This window comes from Acanthopagrus latus, chromosome 19, assembly GCF_904848185.1.
Source record: "Acanthopagrus latus isolate v.2019 chromosome 19, fAcaLat1.1, whole genome shotgun sequence".
NCBI lineage: Eukaryota > Metazoa > Chordata > Actinopteri > Spariformes > Sparidae > Acanthopagrus > Acanthopagrus latus.
In genome coordinates this window covers 10,489,961-10,510,605 of record NC_051057.1, presented here as the reverse complement: position 1 = coordinate 10,510,605, position 20,645 = coordinate 10,489,961, and the positions used below count along the sequence as shown (strand labels likewise).

General features: G+C 39.4%; 1 protein-coding gene across 9 annotated transcripts in view; it reads right to left on the bottom strand.

The window, feature by feature from the left end:
• The window catches only part of ctnnd2a (catenin (cadherin-associated protein), delta 2a), a 253,938-nt gene that overhangs the window by 50,726 nt on the left and 182,567 nt on the right, over positions 1 to 20,645 (bottom strand). For all 9 annotated transcript variants that reach the window (XM_037078443.1, XM_037078439.1, XM_037078440.1 and 6 more), the window contains 2 exons: positions 10,830 to 11,016; positions 302 to 419 (listed from right to left, as the gene is read on the bottom strand). In XM_037078443.1, coding sequence (XP_036934338.1) covers positions 302 to 419; positions 10,830 to 11,016 — 305 coding nt within the window. The remainder of the gene's footprint in view (positions 1 to 301; positions 420 to 10,829; positions 11,017 to 20,645) is intronic.

Below are 20,645 nucleotides of genomic sequence, written 5' to 3'. Positions count from 1 at the left end.
ACTACTGGCGAAGATAAACTGGCAACAAAAGGTGCTGCAACACTTTGAATTTAAGAGCTTTAATTTGCCCTAAATAAAACATGTTGATGAACTGCGCTCTCCTTGAGAAATGAAAATGATTCTTTCTTGGGGCTGTGAAAGGAGGCCCACCAATTTTTTCTTTCAATTCTCAACTCTCGCAGAAAGAGAACATTTCACCCGTTCACCCGAGCATTAATTAATTTATGCAGGATTTTCCCTTACAACTGCTATGCACATTACATGAACACAAGCTTAGATTATCAGTCTCAGATGCACACACCTTGCTGTCAATCTCGCTGCTGCCCAGAGAGGTCTGGATGACGTAGAGCAGAGCATCTGTCAGGCCATCACACTCCCTCATCCTTCGCCTCGCCTCCTCACCTGCGGAGCTTACATTCCTGCAACACACACAAAAAACACTGGTCAGAGCGTGTGTATATGTCTGTATTTGCTAAACAGAAAGAGGAAAACAACTGGCGAAAGAAAGAGAGTTAGTGAGGAGAGAAGATAAGACAGGAAAACGGATGAAAGAGAAAGAGAAGGCTGGTAATGAGAGGAAAGACAGAGGCAGAGAGAGAGAGACAGAGAGAAAGAGAAAGAGTGAGAGACAGATACCAGGGAACCTGGCAGCTCTCCCTAAACCAAACAATTGAAAAGGGAACATTAAAATTCTGGATACATCTCAATCTATGCCCGAAGGCTCGCTTCAATCTAAAGCACTTGACTTGAGTCCAAAAAAAGAGAGAGGGGAAAAAGCTGCTTTATTCAGACAGTCAATGGCTAAACTTCAGAGCCAATACTCACACCAACGCTGCTTTGATAATCTGACAATATTGTTCCATTTATTATTAGCTGCTTTGCCAATATGATGCACAGAAATAATGAATTCAATTTTAATTGAACTGGAGGTACAGGTGGGTGGTGTTTGGGTTGGATTTGTTTGGGATTCAACATGGAGCTCCCTGAGACATATAGACACTCGGCACCAGACAATGACTCATCTGCCTGTGTCAATAAAAAAAAAAAAACAAATGAAACCGGGGTGTGTAGCATAAGCTAGACTGAATATCATATTTTCTTTGCAAATCCCTTTTAGAATCAAAACTTTCACTCTAATACATATGTTAATAAATGTAGGGACACACATAATGAATTGCTATTTATAAGAGCTGCACAATTAATCAAAAAATAATCGAAATTGCTGTATGGTAGTTGCATTTCTAAGGTAAAATGTGTGACAAAACGGTATCACAATATAAGTACTGGGGTGCTGTAGAAATGCCCAGGTATACACATTTTATTCATTTTTATCCACGAATGATAATTCCCACTAATTATGTATCATAATTTCACATAATGCACCCAAAATCAACGTTAAAACCATACCAAACATAGTGTATTGTGTGTGTGTGTCTGTCTATGAGTAAAGAGAAAAATCTGTACACTTAATCTTAAAGCCCTATTGCCCCAACCACTCAATATATTTCCTCAGCATTGTCACAATCTGCAAAATCAATTCCTGTCAATTTTAATCCTGGTGAAAATATAAGGAAAAAGAAATGAGTTGCTGTGCACTATTACACAATACCGTCATGATTAGTGTTAGTTGGAAAGACATTGGCCTGGATAGGCAGGTACACCTCAGTGGATGAGTGTGTAGAGATATGGAGGTTATTCACTACATTACTTCCTCTAGTGGCTATGCTGGAAGGCTACAATTGTTAGCCAGCATGACCATAATGAAAATGGACAAATTAGCACTTAGATGACACAATTACTAACTGACTTTGTGTTCCGATAATGTCTGCTTGTTAGTTTATGAGATACTTTACCCAATAGTTTTAAACCCTTAATGTAACTGACAGAGGCTTATATTGTGTGGCTTGTACAGTATCTATATTTCAGCGTTGAAGTTTTCAAACTAAAAAGCTATTTTTTTGTGGTTGAGTCCTGAAAAACTGAAAATTAGAAAAGTTTGCAAACATGTCAATGTCATTGTAACATTCCATTTGGCCCTAAGATACAAAACCACTGTCTGAATAAACAGCCACAGCTTTTCTGTTTGTTACATCTCTGTATTTATTGGTTGACTGGCACATTGAACTTTAATTGCGACCAATACAATAAATGAGCCCCCATTATACTTTGGAGAAAGGATATGGATGCCAGCATCTGGCAAAGCAGAGTGCAAGATTGAAAAAGATTTAAACCAGTTACAGAAGTTTGGTAACATGAGTTTAAACATCTTTTTTGAAAGGCGAAATATCTGTAATAGAGGCATGAACGAGGAGAGATGTGATGGTATGAATGAATAAGTTCATCCATCACAGTGGCATAATAAAGAGATCACAGTTGTTTCACTAGTCTATGAGATGAGGTCAATCATTTATTGTACTGATGAGAATGAAGAAAAAGAGAGAGGGGGGGAAGACACAAGAACTCAATTAAAACTTAGCGTTCACGGCTCTCCGCCTCCAAGAGAAGGTCAAGTCATTTTCACCCACTTTGAATGCTAATGGGCAAACAGGCCCACAATGGAAAACTTGCGTAGCAGAGAAACAATTCTCTGTCGAGTCGATATAAACCAACAGAACAGTGAAAACACTTCGCCTTGACTAATGTTTCAGCAGCAAAGACAGGAGGTGGGTGAGTGAGAGAGGATGGATTATGTGTTGCTTTAACACTCAGCCTTGAATACGCAGACTTTTACTGAGATTTCCATAAAGTTTTTCATCTGATGCCTCATCGTTTATGGAAGCAATGCACCTGGCTATGCTACATAAATGTTCAACTAGAAAAAACTTTCATAAAATATAGTTAGTTTACTTGCATAGATATACAATACTGAAGCAAAATAAGTGTTGGCAAAGGCTTTTTCTTCTGTTGTAGATTTACTGGATATTTAAATCAATATTAAATATTTTCACCTGACATGACAATAAAGACAGAGCCTAGAGTATAACTTAAATCTTTGCTTTTCAGATAATTCATTGTTATCACAGTATTTAGTGTCCTTTTACTTCTGTTTCCAAACTTCACATGACCTCACTGACTAGCAGATTTGTGCGATGAACACACAATAGGGTGCTGAAGCAAACTAGACGGCTATGCTGAGTGGATGCATTACTTCACAAGGCTCTTCCTTGGGGGATGTATTGTAAGTAATGCAGCATGAGTTAGAACCAACAGCATGGACAATAAAAAAAAGGTTGTGATTTATAATTTTATTACCCTGTTGTCCAGTTGTCTTGTCAATTTTTGGAACATTATAACTGTCTAGTTTTACATAACCAGACAATGTCATTCAAGCTTAATTTTTGTAATAAAATGAGTTTGCATCCGCATGTCCCCTTTCTTGCCAAAATTGTACTCAAAACTTGCTAAAAATAAAAGACAATAAGTTTCCTGCATGTCCATAACATCCATATGTTTTTCAGACTGAAAATTTTTAAATATAGACCCCTTACATTACTGCAAGAGGTCTGTTAATCAAATCAGGAGTAGAAAGTTACAGTTTGTCAACTGATTTCCTGCATGGCTTTGCCAAACAAAAATGAGCAAGGCCTGATTACAATGGAATTAATTAATGGCTGTGTCAGCTTTAGTGCTCCAAGAAATCTTACAGTATATAGCGTGATTGAGATGTCGATGCACTCTCAATATAATCAAGGTTCCTGTATTTCCACAGCGTCACAATATTACACGGTGATTTACTGCCATGCATATTTCTGCACAACTTTTTAAATACCTGGAAATGAAAATTATTCTAAAGTTGTACACCTTCATGTCCATAACTACCCTGGCTGCCTGCTATGCACTGCTTGATAGCTTGTGTCCGTCTAGATACACAACCCTGGAAAAGCCTGCACACAGCTGCCCCATGGATTCAAGATGAACACTGCTGTGTGTGTTTTTATGTACATGCAAGAAAGAATGTGAATGTGCGTGTGTCTGTTTCCTTGTGTGTGTTTGTAATTTTTAGTGCAGTGGTTCTGTAATGAAGCATGAGATGTTGTGCCTTTCTGTAACACACCTGTCCTTCTGTGCCAGTTACTGATGAACACAGTGAGGCCAGGACTTCTTATGGAGAAAACAGCCTGCTAACTTTTTTTATCTGGGTGTTATGTGTCCTCAGGCTTTCTCACATCTTGCTGTGTTTCACCACAGATAATGCAAGCTTGTTTGTTTGAGTCCTCACTCTAACATAAGGGATTCATGGACCCTGGTAGAAATAATCTGTGCATATGGTAATCTAGAGAGAGAGAGAGAGAGAGAGAGACAGAGAGAGAGAGAGAGAGAGAGAACATTTCAGATGGCATATTGCAGAAGGAGATGAAGGATGAGTACAGGAGGTGACATTTTAAAGCAAGGTGTGTGTGCATATTAATTCTAACAACACTTAGCTGAAAGGAGGCATGTGAGGACCTTCATGCTGGTTTTCAATTACTTCTGTGTGTGTGTGTGTGTGTGTGGTGAATGTCCTTAAATATAACTGGTAAATCTCTACTATTTAACGACGCTTACACATCATCCTATCTGATGTCACTCGTCATTAATTTAGTCTAAGTCATTAGCCTGCATCGTTAAATAATTACCTACAGAGCAAAAAGACACAACTTGATTAAACATCCCATTTAGAACTTAACATTGTTATTTTAGCCGCAGTTAAGTGACACTGAAGTGCCATGGTGCCAGTGATAAATACAAAGCCATTTTACAGCTTTATTTTGGGTAAAGTGTACTGTTACCTGTAATGTTTTAACTACAGAGTAATTTCTGGCTTCTTTTAGAATGATTAACAATTGGCTTTATATTACTGGAAGTTTTGGCAGGACACATTGAGAGAGGTGAGGCAGTGCTGAGGCATGAGGCGTCTTTCAGGTAAACACATTTAAAAAGAATTACAACATTTATCGGAGTGCTGGTGGCTGAGCTTCACTAAGAGCACACAAAGACACAAAAATTATTCTATGGAAGAAATGACAATAAAAATAAAGGAATGAAGTAAAATGAAAGAGTTGACTCAAATTCACTCAATTAAGATGAAAGGAATATAAGATATAGCAGAGTTGAAGAACGTATTGTTAAATGATGCCTTTTAGATCCCAGACAGCCTTGAAGACTACAAGATCTATGTTATATGAGTACATTTTGAAATGTATGTTTTTGATATTGGTGACATTTACTGATGTTACTACAGTAAAAGACTCAAGTACATCTTTCATTGGGTGAGCTGATCATGACAACAGAGTCCCAACTTTGATTCTGGCTTCTCATTAAACTACAAACTATCTGTTTTGACTGATTGATTTCTTCCACTGTACCAACAACAAAAATATCATCTAAATATGGCATTTCACCTTTGTATATGACCTAGTAGTCTCTTCTCACAGAAAACATGAGTGAGTGTAGCATCGTAAACAACACGATTTGGAAGGTGAACTGTATTGAGTCAATAAACTCAGCTGTTTGAGATGCGAGTTCTTTTCACATTTGACGATCTATACTGTCTATTATAGCAACCACAGTATTACAAAACCACAGGGAGAATGACTGACAATAATTATGGGTGTAATGATAAAGCAAAAACTATATACAATCAGCCGTAAAAACATCCTTTATTTATCAAATAATGCAATAGTTAACAAAATATTCATATTTGTGGGAAAGGAGCACCCACACATAATTGGGAAAAGGTTCACTAACAAGCATCATTGGATCTGGAGGAGCTGAATTGGAAGCCATTAAAGGATAGAAAAGCTGAACTTGTTTTTCACCAATTACACTTTTTACAAGACACTACTAGTCAGGTTATACATTTTTCATTTGACATTGATTTTCCTTCCCTGGGTGCAACAGGAAATTAGTTGACAGTCTCTGAGCAAATCACAGGTGGTCAGTTTGTTGGTTTTGGTCGTTTTAAAAGACACATGCAACATGTACAGGAGAAGATGTGAACATGAGTGACTCTCCGACAGATGGCTCTCTAATGTTGCTCAAGGAACAAATGACTTCCTCTCAAACAGCTGGTGTGTGGTAGCTCTGCACAAGTGTCTGACCGTGTGTGTACGTGTGCTAGTGTGTGTGAAGAGGGCACAGGCAGCAGAGGGTCATCACCAGATGGCACACACATGCATACAAACCAATTAATATCAATTAAATAAATATGGAAACAGACTCATTCATGACCATGCACTCCTTATTCTTGATTCATCTAACAAGTCACCCGACTGCTCTCCCACATCTGTGGGTGTCTCAATGGAAACAAAATTAAAGTGTTTATAAGTGTGTGATCCTGATAAGTACGGAAACACACACAGCAAGCACGCATGCGCGCGCACACACACACACACACACACACACACACACACACACACACACACACACACACACACACAGAAACAGTGTGTACAGCGAGGAGACAGCAGTTCTTTTTTCTGGCTTGGCTGTAAACCAACAACCTGCAGGGAGGTAAACAGCCCCTGAATGGAGGATATGGAAACCCCTCTGCAGGAGACCTTTTGTCTGGCCTGATAACACAGTATATGTGTGAGAGAGAGAGAGTGTGTGTGTGGGCGTGTATACCAACCTATTAGACAACATTTAGGTCCATCGGCATCATTAACTGTTTGGCCCACATTTAACACATGCCCACACGAGCAAACAAACATACATGAAAACACAAACACTTGCACATTCACACACTAGCAGACACCCAAAATCGAAAACACCTGATGCCTTGACACCAGGTCATTCCTATTATGATATGCAACTCCACCATGCCAGCTGTGATTTCTGAGATTGATTCGCACACATACACCTGTGAACAAGTTCATGTGTTGTACATACACCTCAAAACACACATGCGCTCATACGCAAACAAACAGACATAGATAGGCAAGTGCACACAAAGGCTTGTACACACTCATGCGTCACACATACACACAAGCACAGACAGTGAAGGCATAATGAGAGAGGTGAGAGGTCTGAAATTGAGCTGAGGTACACCGAGGCCTGAACATTGTGGCCTTGTGTCACTTTAACCCCCCAGAACAGATAGAGAGATAGAAAACAACCCAGGCGAGCAGCAAAAACACCTTCATTACTCTCTGTGTCTCAGCTCCCTTCAATGAGATCCTGTTAGTCTCCCCTTCTCATTGTTCACCACTTCTACATTCTATCTGTTCTAATCTTTCCAACATTCAGCCTTCTTCTCCTCTTCTCTCCTGTCCTCCTTCTCCTTTCCTGCTTTTACAATTTGATCTGTAACTTCGCGGTGTGGAGCAGTGTACTGACAGCATCATTCGTCTTCGCCTGCATCTCCAGAGGTATACACACACATACGCACATACAGGCACGTACATGCATGCGCGCGCACACACACTCACACACACACACACACACACTTAAGCCCTATAAACACCTTAGTGAATCAAGAAAAAATAAACTTGACACACAACTTGAAAATCAACAGACTTCACTGGCAAAAAGTGATATCTTTATCTCTAAGAGTTTAAGGCAAAACAGATTGCTTTGGGATAAACAACTAAAAGAAACACCACAAATATTCTGAATCCTATATTAAATTATCTCAATCAGCATGTATGCATAAATCATCCACCTGCTGCCTACTCGAACTAATTAGTTTCTCCGATTTTAGAGACCCGCACCTGCATGGAAATTTCACTCCACCCTTACCAGTCCCTGTAGGCTATATTGCCTTTTAATCTATGTTGTGCAGTGCCAGGTTTCTCAGTGCTGCTTTTAGTGTGTGTTGTATTGGTGTATGGGTGCCTCCTTCAACAATTCACTTTAATGATTGGAGAGGCTGCTTTTAACAATTTTAAACATTTCATGTGTGTAGTAATGTCACTTGTGTCAAATATCGTGGAGTATTATAGAAGCTTAATTTAAAACTGTGGTTATAAACTTGAATACATTTTTCAGACAGCTCTGGTGGAGATACAGACTGATCAGGGGGAAAGCTGCTTTGCTATAAAAAAAAAGCATGCCCCTCTAGTCCTCATAAAATCGTGTCAAGCAAGTTTACTAATCATTATGCCAACTGTTGAAATATTTCATAGACATAACACAGAATATTCCATAATAATAACTACCTATATTATGTACCCTTGCAAGCTCCCAGTTACTGTATATCCATAATTTTTCTACTTCAAATAACAGTGACTCTCTATATCAAAAGCGTTGTTGATATTTCAGTGACACTAAACTTTTGCACTATTCTCTAGAAATGTGTAATGCAGCCCAAACACAGATGCAATAATGCAGAACAGCCTGGATACTACCAGAGTTAACTCAGCACTGCTTCACTCTGACTCGTCCCAGCCAAAAGAATTGCATTAAAAGTTTTCCCAAAGAAACATTTATTGCAAATGCAAAGCTATTAGTGGAATGAATTAGATCAGTACAGGTGTTTGTGATATTGAGTTATTGTGTATTATCTTCTTCTCCTGTACTACAGGCCCCATGGCAGTTCCTGTGCTGTTCCATTAGAATGCTGACAACAAAAGGAGAATTTTACAACAAACAAACTTTTCTGGCTTTTACCTTCCTAAGACTTGCTACACTGTCCTTAACTGCATTAATAAACCTGATACTGCAAGCTGTACTCAAAGTTTAGATTACATCTCCAAGTGGTTTACTCTACAATACAGTAGATCTTCTGAGGTGGCATATCAAATTATTGCAGCATTCAGACAGTAATGGAAAAAAGCTTTGGTGCTGTCATGTTTGAGCTATTTTTGAAATGAATAACACTTGATACAGATAAAAGTGCCAGTGTTAGATCGGTGGCTTCCCACTGACTGGCAGAAGACGTACATTTGACTCATCAACCAGTGGTAAGACACGTTAAGTATTCTGAAAAATATTTACAACTATGCAAATATCCAAAAGGTCACTCACAAATATGCATTTTGGATATTTTGGATGACCGGTAATTATGCACCCTAGTTTTCATATTCAAAGTGATGACAAATGACTGGAGCAACTGGAGCCTTTGCTTTGGTATTTTGATTGCATATACACATGAATGTGTATGCAGTATAGCACCTTACACACAAATTATGTGAATACATACAAAAACCTGTTTGTAACATCTTCAAAATGGCTTGCAAATGCTTTGGAGAGACATTCAATAGCTGGAGATAACCATTCGAAACAGCTTGAGACGAGCTCTGCAAAGCGAGTGGGGTGAGGTTTAATCCAGAGGCTGCTGGTGGTTGATTGAGTATACAGCTCAAAGGGAGACGGCTGAGAGTACATGGAGTTTTTTTTTTTTTTTCTAAAACGTCTCAGCACTCTGAGGAGTTGGTGTAAGAGTGTGTGTACATAGATGAACAAATGTTGTTTATTGGATCAAGGACCAGAGCTCCTTTTCAGTGCTAACCACCTAAAGCACAGCCAGAATTACAACTCAAACCTATAGTAGTATCTTTCTGCAGGGGATATTGCTATACAGAGGTTACATTTTAGCATCAAAACCTATTTTCAAGATAGGACCAAAGTCAAACTTCACAGTCAATTGCTGTACTTTTGCTTTTCTGTGATTATTTACTAGAATAAACAAAAGAAACATCATGTTGTTTCTGCCTTAACTGTTGAAGATGCACAAGGCCGGCTAGCTTTTAATTTATGCCCAGAGTTACATTGGATTCTGCTCAGATCCAGAAGTGTATACCAACAACAGGAGAGCTCGGACATAACATTTTGAGTTAAAGAGTGGATTTATCTTCACCACAGTAACAAAATATTTACACCAGCGCATACTTGCTGATTTTTTTAATGTGAGTCACCCTATATAAAATAGGTGGTAGACAAGGTTGACTCCCTGTTTTACTTCTGTAGTGACATATTGAACGTCACAGTTGTGTTGAAAATAGGGAATAATAAAAAGGCTCAAGTCTTATGTGCCTCATGAAACTGCATCCAGAAGGTTTTTTGACTTTTAAATTAAAAATCTTAATCAATATCATTCTAAAATCGACATCCTTTTCCCCGGAATTGATGATGAATGAAGCAAAGGAGGGACACATCACTCTTCCTTCTCATCTCTGTTGAGAGTTGCAAATGCAAAGTCAAGGATCTGGCACTGTCACAGAGTCCAGTGACAATGTTACAGTGTTTTTTATGTCTTTCTTTCAAACTCAATAATGACTGATAGAAATTCAAGTGCTCCTTTAATGGAGATGGATTGAGAGGTATTTATGTTTTAATGTCATGCCCCCGTATATGTACAGATACCAAACAGAGTGATATTAAGTTGCAAGTTTTAACTTCACTACTTTGGGTTTCAATAACTAAGGGACATTTTCTTTATTAACACAATGCACCCAAAAAACCTTGACACCTAAAGGACTCAAATGGATGAGGTGTTGCTATGGTTACAAGCTCAAGTTAGTGTGCGAGAGAGAGATTGAGTGAATGAGTGAGAGGCAAACAACTGTGCACAGACTATTGTTTATAGTTTGTGAATATATGCATCTATAATCACACAGCAGTGAAGATTCAGTGGAGACAAGATTCATTCTCACGATAAAATTGTCTTATACAGTAAATCTCAGCAGTTATTACATAAATGATGCTTTTGCATGAACACACACACAGCTCACATACACTCTGGAGCTTAATGTGACTCTGGTGAATTAAACATACTACTACAACTTGATACTACTTGATCTTCATACTGTTGCCGATGGAAGAGACAGAGAGGAAGAAAAAGGATTGTCTGCTAAAGGAGTGTGCAGCCTATGTGTGTGTTCTCGAGAGTGTGTGGGTGCTGCGTTTACCTGAGGCAGCCTGTAGCATTGCGCAGCACCTGGGAGGTGTGAAGGTGGAGCTTGCGGTCATCATGGTGATTGGGGGAGGAGTCCCAGTTAGAGTGGGGTATGATGACGCTATTGGTCAGAACAGCCAGAGCGTCCTGGATGATTGGCATCTTCAGTGCATCACATGATGACAAGTTCCATAGCACGCCTGCGCACACACACACACACACACACACACACACACACACACACACACACACACACACACACACACACACACACACACAGAAAGAACATCATTTATTTTTAGTAATTAAGTCATTTCCATAGTCATTTGTTTAATAAAAGTACGGATGTAATTGATGGCAAATCAAATTGCATGCGTCTGTTGATTATATGGGAAACATTTTGTTATATAAATGTAATGAAGATTTAAAGTTTAAAACCAATCTCCTTGTGTGTTGAGACAAAGCCTTAATATGTAATGTAAAAAATCTGTTAAAAATGTAAATGTCACATCAGACTCCAAAGATATCTTAAAATTTATAAAGCATCTACTGATGATATGCAGATGAGTTAAATTGGTGGAGTTACTGTTTAAGGTTAGATAAATACATTTAACTTTTTTATCTGTTGGGGCTTTTATTTTGTTTTAATACTCCTGTTAAATCTGTGTCCTTAGAGTACAGCTAAGTGAGGACAGCCCTCTTCACCACTTTGCCTTCCCACCCTTTCATTCCCTTTGTCTACTTTCCACATATCACTAATAAAAATGTAGTATTTTATGATAGTTTAAATGGCTCCATTAAGGTTTCAGACATGTTGAAGCAAATACATTTGGTTGCATTTTGGTAGGTCAGTACAGTCAAACCTGTCCCCCTGATTGGTTAAAAAACAACCCCAACTTTTTATTTTTTTTTTTTAACCTACTGCATAATGGTGGTGTAGGAAGAAAATGACTCTTCATTTTTATCACCTTTGAGAATGCCACCCACTCTGGAATCCGACTTTACAATCTACCTGATACTTGTGATATCCGAGGAAAAGAATTAGTTTGTTAATCCAGACAGAGCGCCAACTGCCCAACCACTGCATCATTTATCACACACCGTGCAGCGGAGAACACACACATGAATACCCAAATAACACTCTAATCATATGCATTGATCAACAGCTGATGTATGTCACAGCACACACACACACACACACATGAGTCGGCAGAAAAACGGTGCACACAAGGACATTTCCATTACCTGCAAGGGCTCACACATGAATGCTACTCAACATAATCACTTACTGTATGGGCACACGCACACACACACACACACACACACACACACACACACACACACACACACACACACACACACACACACACACACACACACACACACACACACACACACACACACACACACACACACACACACACTTTCCTTCCTCTTGTCAGATGGAATACCAGATGCCTCCCTGCTGATCGGTGACAGCACTACCCTTGTTGGTCAGCTATGACACACATATGCACATGCAAGCCACACACACACATATACACACACCCACCCACACACACACACACACACAGAGGCTCCATCAGCATTCTTGCACTCTAAATATGTTAATTAGTCCCTGCTGCCTGCACTGGTCATCCCCACTGAGAATGCAAGGGATAAAAAACACAAACAGATAGAGTAACAAACAATAAAAAAAGATACACATGTGTGAAACAGTCGATGACAAAGATGAAAGACACAGAAATAGAAAACTAATGAGAGGGGAAGTGAGCTGGAGAGTCTGAGTGATGATTTAGGGAAACAGGAACAGATTGAGACAATAGAGAAGACATGCAACATGTTTTGAATCTGAAAAATTAGAAAAACAAACAAAAAAACCCTTCTGTGTTGAAGGTCACCCCTCTGATGTATTTGGTGCCAGCCTCCAGATGTTGCAGGTCCCAAATGACAGCTGTCATTCATTTGCACGGTTAACACACAAATAAAATATGGGCACAACTCAAGACACTGTGCTCTGCAGGCGATGGACTGTGTTCATAGAGGCTGTCAGGTGGCTAAAATATGTCCTGTTCACTCCCCAAAATTCAATTTTTGCTCAGGTCTCGTTAGATGTGTGTGTAAATTAAACATGGGTAGAAAATAAATGCACACTACTGATTGTACATACTGTCTATCATCTGAAAACATTTAAGCACTGGAAAGGGGCCAATAAAAATAGATGCTTTTAACAAAAACATAAAGATATGCTTGATATAACTCAACTTAGGCATGAATGAGAAGTGCAAGAGAAGAGATTCTACTAAAATATGAGACAAAATGAGATCGAGGAAAGGGCAAGGATAGGCTATGTCACTAATGACTGATATATATTAAGCCTCACTTCAATGAACCACTGCACACCAACTTCCGTGAAGGCACCGGGTGTTGACTAACAGCCAGTTTTGTGTCGCCAACAGCAACACCAGTTCTGATGCCTTACAGCGTGCTGCACTAGTGTCAGTCATATTGACAATCTGCAAGTGACAGACAAAAGAATGGGAGGTAAATCAGGCCAAGAAAAAGACAAGGAAGGAGAAAACAACAAAGAGGGAATAACACTGACGAATAGCATATGTTACGACAAGAAAAACAAAATGGTTACAACAATGATGGGAAATCACAGGAAATCAAAATCATCAACTGACAACAGAAAAAATGGCGATGTTAAGGAGCAGAAGGTTAACCCCTAATTAAAGTTGTTACAATTTGAGTAGCTCTGGAAAGTAAACATGTAAAAAGATTAAGCCAAAGTGAAAGAAAACTAATTGGAGATGAACAGAGAAAGAGAAGTAGATCCAAGTGTAGGATAAAAAACATGTCAAAGCAAGTATAATACAAGTGCAAGTAAACACAAAGAGCGAAAAAATGTGTGAAAAAGTTGATAAAGGAAAAAAAGGCGAGATAGAAAGTGAACAAGGACAACAATGTGTATATGTGTGAAGATGAGAGAGAGCGCTTGAGAGGACAAGAAGAGGAGGGTGATAATAAGGCGATGACCTTGTATGTTGTTTGGCATCAATCAAGTGCTCACACTCAGGCTGTATGTGTGAGTGTATGTGTGTGTGTGTGTGTGTGTGTGTGTGTGTGTGTGTGTGTGTGTGTGTGTGTGTGTGTGTGTATGTGCGTGGGAGCAAAGCAACATTTGCCTTCACTTTCACTGAACAGCCTCTTGTTTCACATCTCGAGTTTCTCTTTCCTCTCAATACTTCTCTTCTTATGGGCTCTTTTCCAACCAAGGTAAAAGCTGAAACACAGCTTTGACAGAGACAAAGATTGAGCAGAAGGGGGGAGAAACACAGAGAGATAGACTCCTCAGTGTTTTCTGGGGCAAGGACATTGTGTCTGCCAATGTCTAACATGGGCCAAATTCAAGGTTGACACACACACACACGCACACACACACACACACACACACACACACACGCGCACACACACGCACACACACACACACACACACACACACACACACACACACACACACACACCTGCCTGCTCTAGAAACATAGATCTGTAACGCTTCGCTAAGCCCAGTGTCCTTATGGGTATAACGTCAGGTGACCAACAGACAATGACATCATATTGGAGCCTTTGTGTGTGTGCCTGTGTGAGTATGCGCCTGACTTTTCTTCATTTCTCCCTCTTTGTCTTTATCTCGTTCTCTCCCTCCTCCGACTTGTTCCCCTAAGACGGCTGACGGACAGTTTCCTAGGAGCCGGGTGGTTTGGGGAAATGGGGAGATGATTGCATGAATTCATGAATAAATGAGAGTATGACTTGTAAGAGGAGAGTGAGGCCTGTTAGGCCTCAAGTGGCAATGTTTTATTAAACAGCCTTCATCTGTGCGACTCGATGTGAATTAGTTAGCCGTGGGGTCAGAACCTGGTGATGAGTAAAGCAAAAGATGACAAATTACACTGCTAATGTGTCTACAAAAACTGCGAATGAATAATCAAAAAAGAAACTCTGATATTGGATAATGTCAAGGGTGGCAGCAGGTTAACAATCACTGACATGACCCCCAGGTCATACAACTTCTCATCGTGCAGTAGGTTTGAGGAAAACATTTGTCAGCTCTTGATAAAGTCCTGTACTGTGGTTTCATTGTCAGTGCCTGTGCCTCCTGCAGTAAAGTGAGATGCAACAGAAATTTCTGCAGGACACAAACAATTTTATGGCAACGTAGTGGCAGCAAAAAAAACATCCTGGTGAAGGCATTCAGTGTTCCCACAGGAATCATCATAATGACTTCGATGGAGCTCTGTCCACAAGCATTTTTGAAAGAAGGTTACAAGCTTTGACTTAAATTAAAGTGGCTTTGGTGAGTACTATAACAGTAGAGGGGACATGGAGATTTGGACATCTACATGGAGCAGTCATTCACGCCTTGAAGGAACAGAAACCATGGTGAAGACTTTTACAGTGAAGGGTGGCAGTGGTATAATTTGATTGTGTTGGTTCGTTGCTTACATCATCAGCTTTCAGAAACAGAAAAGTGCTGCTCAATTCTGTATACACGTGTGCTTCTTGTTGTGACGAATTCACAAGTTATTTTTTGAACAGAATCAATGCATGGAATAGCAATCAAGCTTAGTATAATTGTGTTTTATCTATTTTAACCATTCATAAACAGCTTCAAAATCATTTTGATATTACACTGATTTGTAATAGGGAGAATGGAGCCTCTGCAATTCCCACTCTACACTCTGAACATGAATTGTGTAACTTGAGCAAGCACGAGTAGGGAGTGCTCATGGCACTAAATCACAAACCACCAACTACGGTAGGGAAACTGGATTACATTTTATGGAGAAAATGTTTTAAGGTGTTCTGCTTCAACTCTCTTTCATGTACATTTGACTTTGTTGCCTTTATAGAGGATATGTTCCCATACAGAGCTGCTTTTAGCAAGCTTTACTTTTTACTTAGCAAAGCCGTTAGCAGACAGTCTTTTTGTATGAATCTTAACTTAAAAACCAACATGTGAAAGCGGTCAGAAATATTCTTGGTAGCAGGTTAGCAGCTGACATCCCTTTGAAATCCATTTTAAGAAATTAGCAAAATTTGTACTTGTCTTCAGTTTTCAAGAATTAAAGATAACTCTAACTTAAGTGTTGTGTTTGCATAAATTCCTGCATTTTGAACATGTGATTTCCTCTGCAGAGATTTCTGAAACATTTCAGCAGGCTGCAGCAGCTGCAGCGGGATCATGCCATGGTCCACTGCCTCAAGGTGAGCCCACCAGAGGGAACGGCATCTCCTATTGACACCCAAAGCCTCTGCATCGACCAGACTTTTACTGACAAGCCCGGAAGCCTTGACTTCGCCCTATCTACCTCACGCTGAGACCCAGGAAGCCAATAAAAGCTTGTCTAAATTTAAACTTCAGAACCGACAGGGAAACAGGGTAAATTGTTGGGGAAGATTTTTGCAGTCACCAAAAAAAGACGTACGGCTTGTCTCATTTCCCCAGACCTAAACAGACTCTTTAATCACAGAGAATAGGGATGTGCTCAGACAAAGCTGACAACACAGAGGCAGTAATGAGGAGGCTGATTGGTTATGACTTCAGCACAGCCACTTTTTTGAGTCCAGCAGTTGAGGATTGTGTCTATTGATGTAATTTAAGTATGCACCACTGTCCCTGATGAACCTCTGGTGGTCACCGAGTGCCATTTGCTTGCTTTCAAATCATTTAGATACCAATTAGCAATGAAGGTCAAGCTTTGGGAGGATTACAATTTGGCACAGCAAAAGATCCAGCGCCTTCCCTCTACATATCAGTGCAGAGGAGCTAGCTAGGGTTTGTTTTTTATGATACTAATTAACAGTTTTGTTATGGTATTTACAGCACTGGCCTCAGGAAGGACAAGGGAGGAGTTTTGATACATTTGGCTGATATGGTAGTTGCCGATCTCAACTATACACAACCACATTCAGAGGTTCACTCCAACAGCACTTTAACTACAGATGTCAGAGGAGCGGAGAATCTAATTTCATAATTTTCACAAGGCCAAATATTCTTTCTTTCAGTTTTCCGTCCAGTACAATAATCTCAACCATCTTTCAAATACTTGGAAGAAATTCCTTCTCCTCCTGTACTCCTTGAAGATTTTTTCATAGTCTGGTGTTCAGGGAATCATGGTCAAAATAATTAATACCCATTATTGGACAACAACCATGAACATCAGCTAGCTGTGATCAGAGTTTTTGAGTTTATAATTTCAGTATAGTGACTTATTCTTCCTGCCATTACAATGAAAATAATCTGAGCACACAAATGCATGACTGCACTCATTATTAGCAAGATGGACACGGTTGATTAAAATTCTGTTGCAGCAAAAATAAAAAAGTATTTTAAACATTGTTATCTTTAATTGTAACAAAACCACTTAAAGCACAAGCCTAACTGAATTACTGACTAATTACACAACAGCTTCAAGTGGTGAATTACAGCTCCAGCAGGGGGTTCCGCAGGGCAAAATGGGGACAGACTTCAAAATATGGCTGTAGTGGCATTAAAACAGTTGAAATGTGGAGTCCAATGCTAAATACCAGAGCAAACAGACAACAGGGTAAAGTCATGCATGACAGTGATTCACTCAGCCAGCAGCAGTGAGAGCCAGACAGAGGAGGGAGATGACAGGAAGGTTCAGGGGAAGGGAAGACAGAATTACACATTGTGTGTGTATATTTTTGCAAGATGATTATTTATAAAAATCAGTGCTCAAATATGACGCAGTATGACATGCGGTGCATTTAATTCTTTGTTAATGTGCTTACGGACCTCACATGAATTCAAACTACAACTCAAAGCCTGACTGTCATCACTGACATGTAATTAAATGTGCTTTCTGTGATTTCTAATTCACATCTTCTTGACTATTTTTAATACAACTGAAATGTATTTGACAGAGCAGCAGGATCGTGTACATAGAATAAGATCGGAATGTTTAGTTAGAAACCATTTTTCCCCCATTCTTAGTGCATTCTCTTTCTATATTCTTCTTTCTTCCCCCATTTAGTTCTCCTTCCTACTAACCGTTGTTTTCTCATTCATAGTTCATTTCATCTTCTCTTCCTCACTGCCTTTCCTCTAACTGTATTTCACCATGTTCGATGTCAATAGCTACTCTGAGTGAAATAAGTAACAGCTTGCTTCCTTCTCCATCAACCGGTACAGTACTTCCCTAATTGTCCTTCCCTTTCAAGATGTTTCTCCTGCCATTACCAACCTGTGACAGCGATGTCGCTGAAAGGGTAGGGAAAATATAACACTTCATTCCCTCCTTCCTTCTCTGGCTGTTATCAGTATGCGAGGGCTCTGTGAAGGGAGACACAAACTGCCTTACTGGCTTCCTGGCTGTCATTGTTGTGTGTTTTCCCCAGAGAGCAAGTGACCTATGGGGATGCATCTCGGGATGGATGTGTGAGCGTACATGTGCGTGCATGCGCTTGAAGATGAGCTTCGTTCCCAGCAATGGAACAGTGGGCTCAGGGGTCAAATTGAACATGAAGGGGGCAGACCAACTTTCTATCAATATTCAGTGCATCCATGTGTTTCTGGGTGTCTGTTTGAGTCAGTGTGTATGAGTTAATGAGTGCAATTGCACATTATATTTGGGAATGCCTGATCCTCTTGTTTGAGCATGAACATGTCTTTCTTATCTCATGGCTAACCTGGAACACCAAAGGAGTTTGTCTGACGAAGAGTGAGAAATACTGGTGATGCAAGTATAGATACACACTCTGACGCACAGAGAAGACCAGCATGCATATGTATAATGTAGAGAGGGAAAAGTATGAAGGTGAGGGACTAACAGCAGAACTGTAAATGTGAAGAAAAGAAGCAAGAACCGGCTCTCATGTTTCTGACATGAAATGCCATGGAGAACTGTTAATTACAATCTGCTAGGCTGCTATCATTCAGATCCCTGCCTAACACAGCTCACAGCTCACCCAATTTATATCTGGTGAATTTAAGCCAAATTTTATTTTGGCCTAAAGAAAAAAATGGTTAAAGAAATGAAGCAATTGCTGCAATAGGACAAGAACAGTAATGAAGTCAAAAATCAACAATGGAGTCAATGGTTGAGTAAAATCAAAAAACAAAGACCAGCTTACTTGTAATGGAGGTCTATGTTATTGGTTGGCAGTCTAACAAGGAATCTGCAGCACTCTGATGATAACAATACAAATCGATAAACCAGTGTGTTTTGACTCGGAAGAGTCTTCATCATGGCAAAGAATTATGTTGCAAAGAAAACTAGTGCTCTGTATAACACTATCTGATCATCACAATACAACTGCTTGAATATACTATCTCAGAGTGGTAGAAGGAAATAAGAAACATATTCCCACTGATTAATTTAACTTGTGACAACACCAGTGTTAGCAATTATACTGGATATTTTTTGTCAGTAATTAATGCTTTATATCTGTTACTGCAAATGCAAACCGAACATTTCCTACTGCTGCAGCTACACAATAAAAAGCATTTAACAGGTGAAATGTGAGTTGAATTTGCCAAACTCTCAGTGAAGTAACAAACTATTTTTCCCCCAGTGCCATTAGGATACTGTTTAGTTTCGGAAATTTTCCCCTTTTGCTCTGCAATTCTGACAACAAATCTTCATTGATCATCTTGTCAGCCAGCTCACCTCACTCTTGTCATGTGCAAAGTGAAATCTGACTGCTGCTATTCTGCTGTTGCTGTACAAACTAAACACTTTCCGTTTATGATTCACTCCCTCTTGTGATTAAGTATTGGTTAAAAAGTGGGATAATTGCGATGTAACACCAGTAGCACAGACTATGCAATTGAGCCCAATAGGTATCACAGATTTTTTACTTATTTTATATGCAAAAACACACACGCACGCACGCACGCACGCACACACACACAAGTTGTAATTACCTGTCCTGAGGCTGTAGTGGCCAGTCTCATGATGGAATAAAACTGTGGCCGCACATTTATATTACATACATGCTTGAGGTGGAGCATATCCATGGGTGTGAGCATCTGTGTGTCTGTGTCTTTGCCTGTGTTTGTTTTTGCTGCAGCACTAAAAAGCCTCTGGAAGAAAAAAAAAAAAAAAAAAAAAAAATATATATATATATATATATATATATATATATATATATATATATATATATATATATATATATATATATATAAATATAAATATATATAAAAAATCCTTGTGGGAGGCATATTGCAAACTATTTCAAGAGAAATGGAGATCGAATTATATCAGCTCATGTAACGTCTGCGAGCTAAGGTGGGTGTTAAAATTTAATCCATAGATCTTTTGCCTACACAGATATTTGTACGCATCTCCACAATATGAACTGTACATCTGAGTGCATACGTCTGTGCATTTCTAAGTTGTGCATGTGGCTGCCGTATTCATGCGTCTTCAGTTCACTGGCTAACTTTTATTGCTATGCCCTCAAGGTGAAACCAGGATTGACCAGTGATTACAAAACACCACACTTGCTGGACTTGAGTTGAATGTGAGGCGGACAGTTTTCGTGATGGTATGCATGCACCCACACAGAAAATACAGAAACCATTTGTTTAACCATTTGAAAAAAGAATGTTGAGAGGACACGAAGCGAAACACTTCTTTAGAGACATGATATTTAAAAAAACTGCCTTTCTGCTTCTTCTGCATTCTTATTCTTCTCCTGGCACTCTGATATAATATCAAATATTAGAGACATGTGAAGGAGCTCAAGATGTGAAGCCTTGGTTTCTGCAGAGTGAATAGTAACTTTGTCTGAAGAA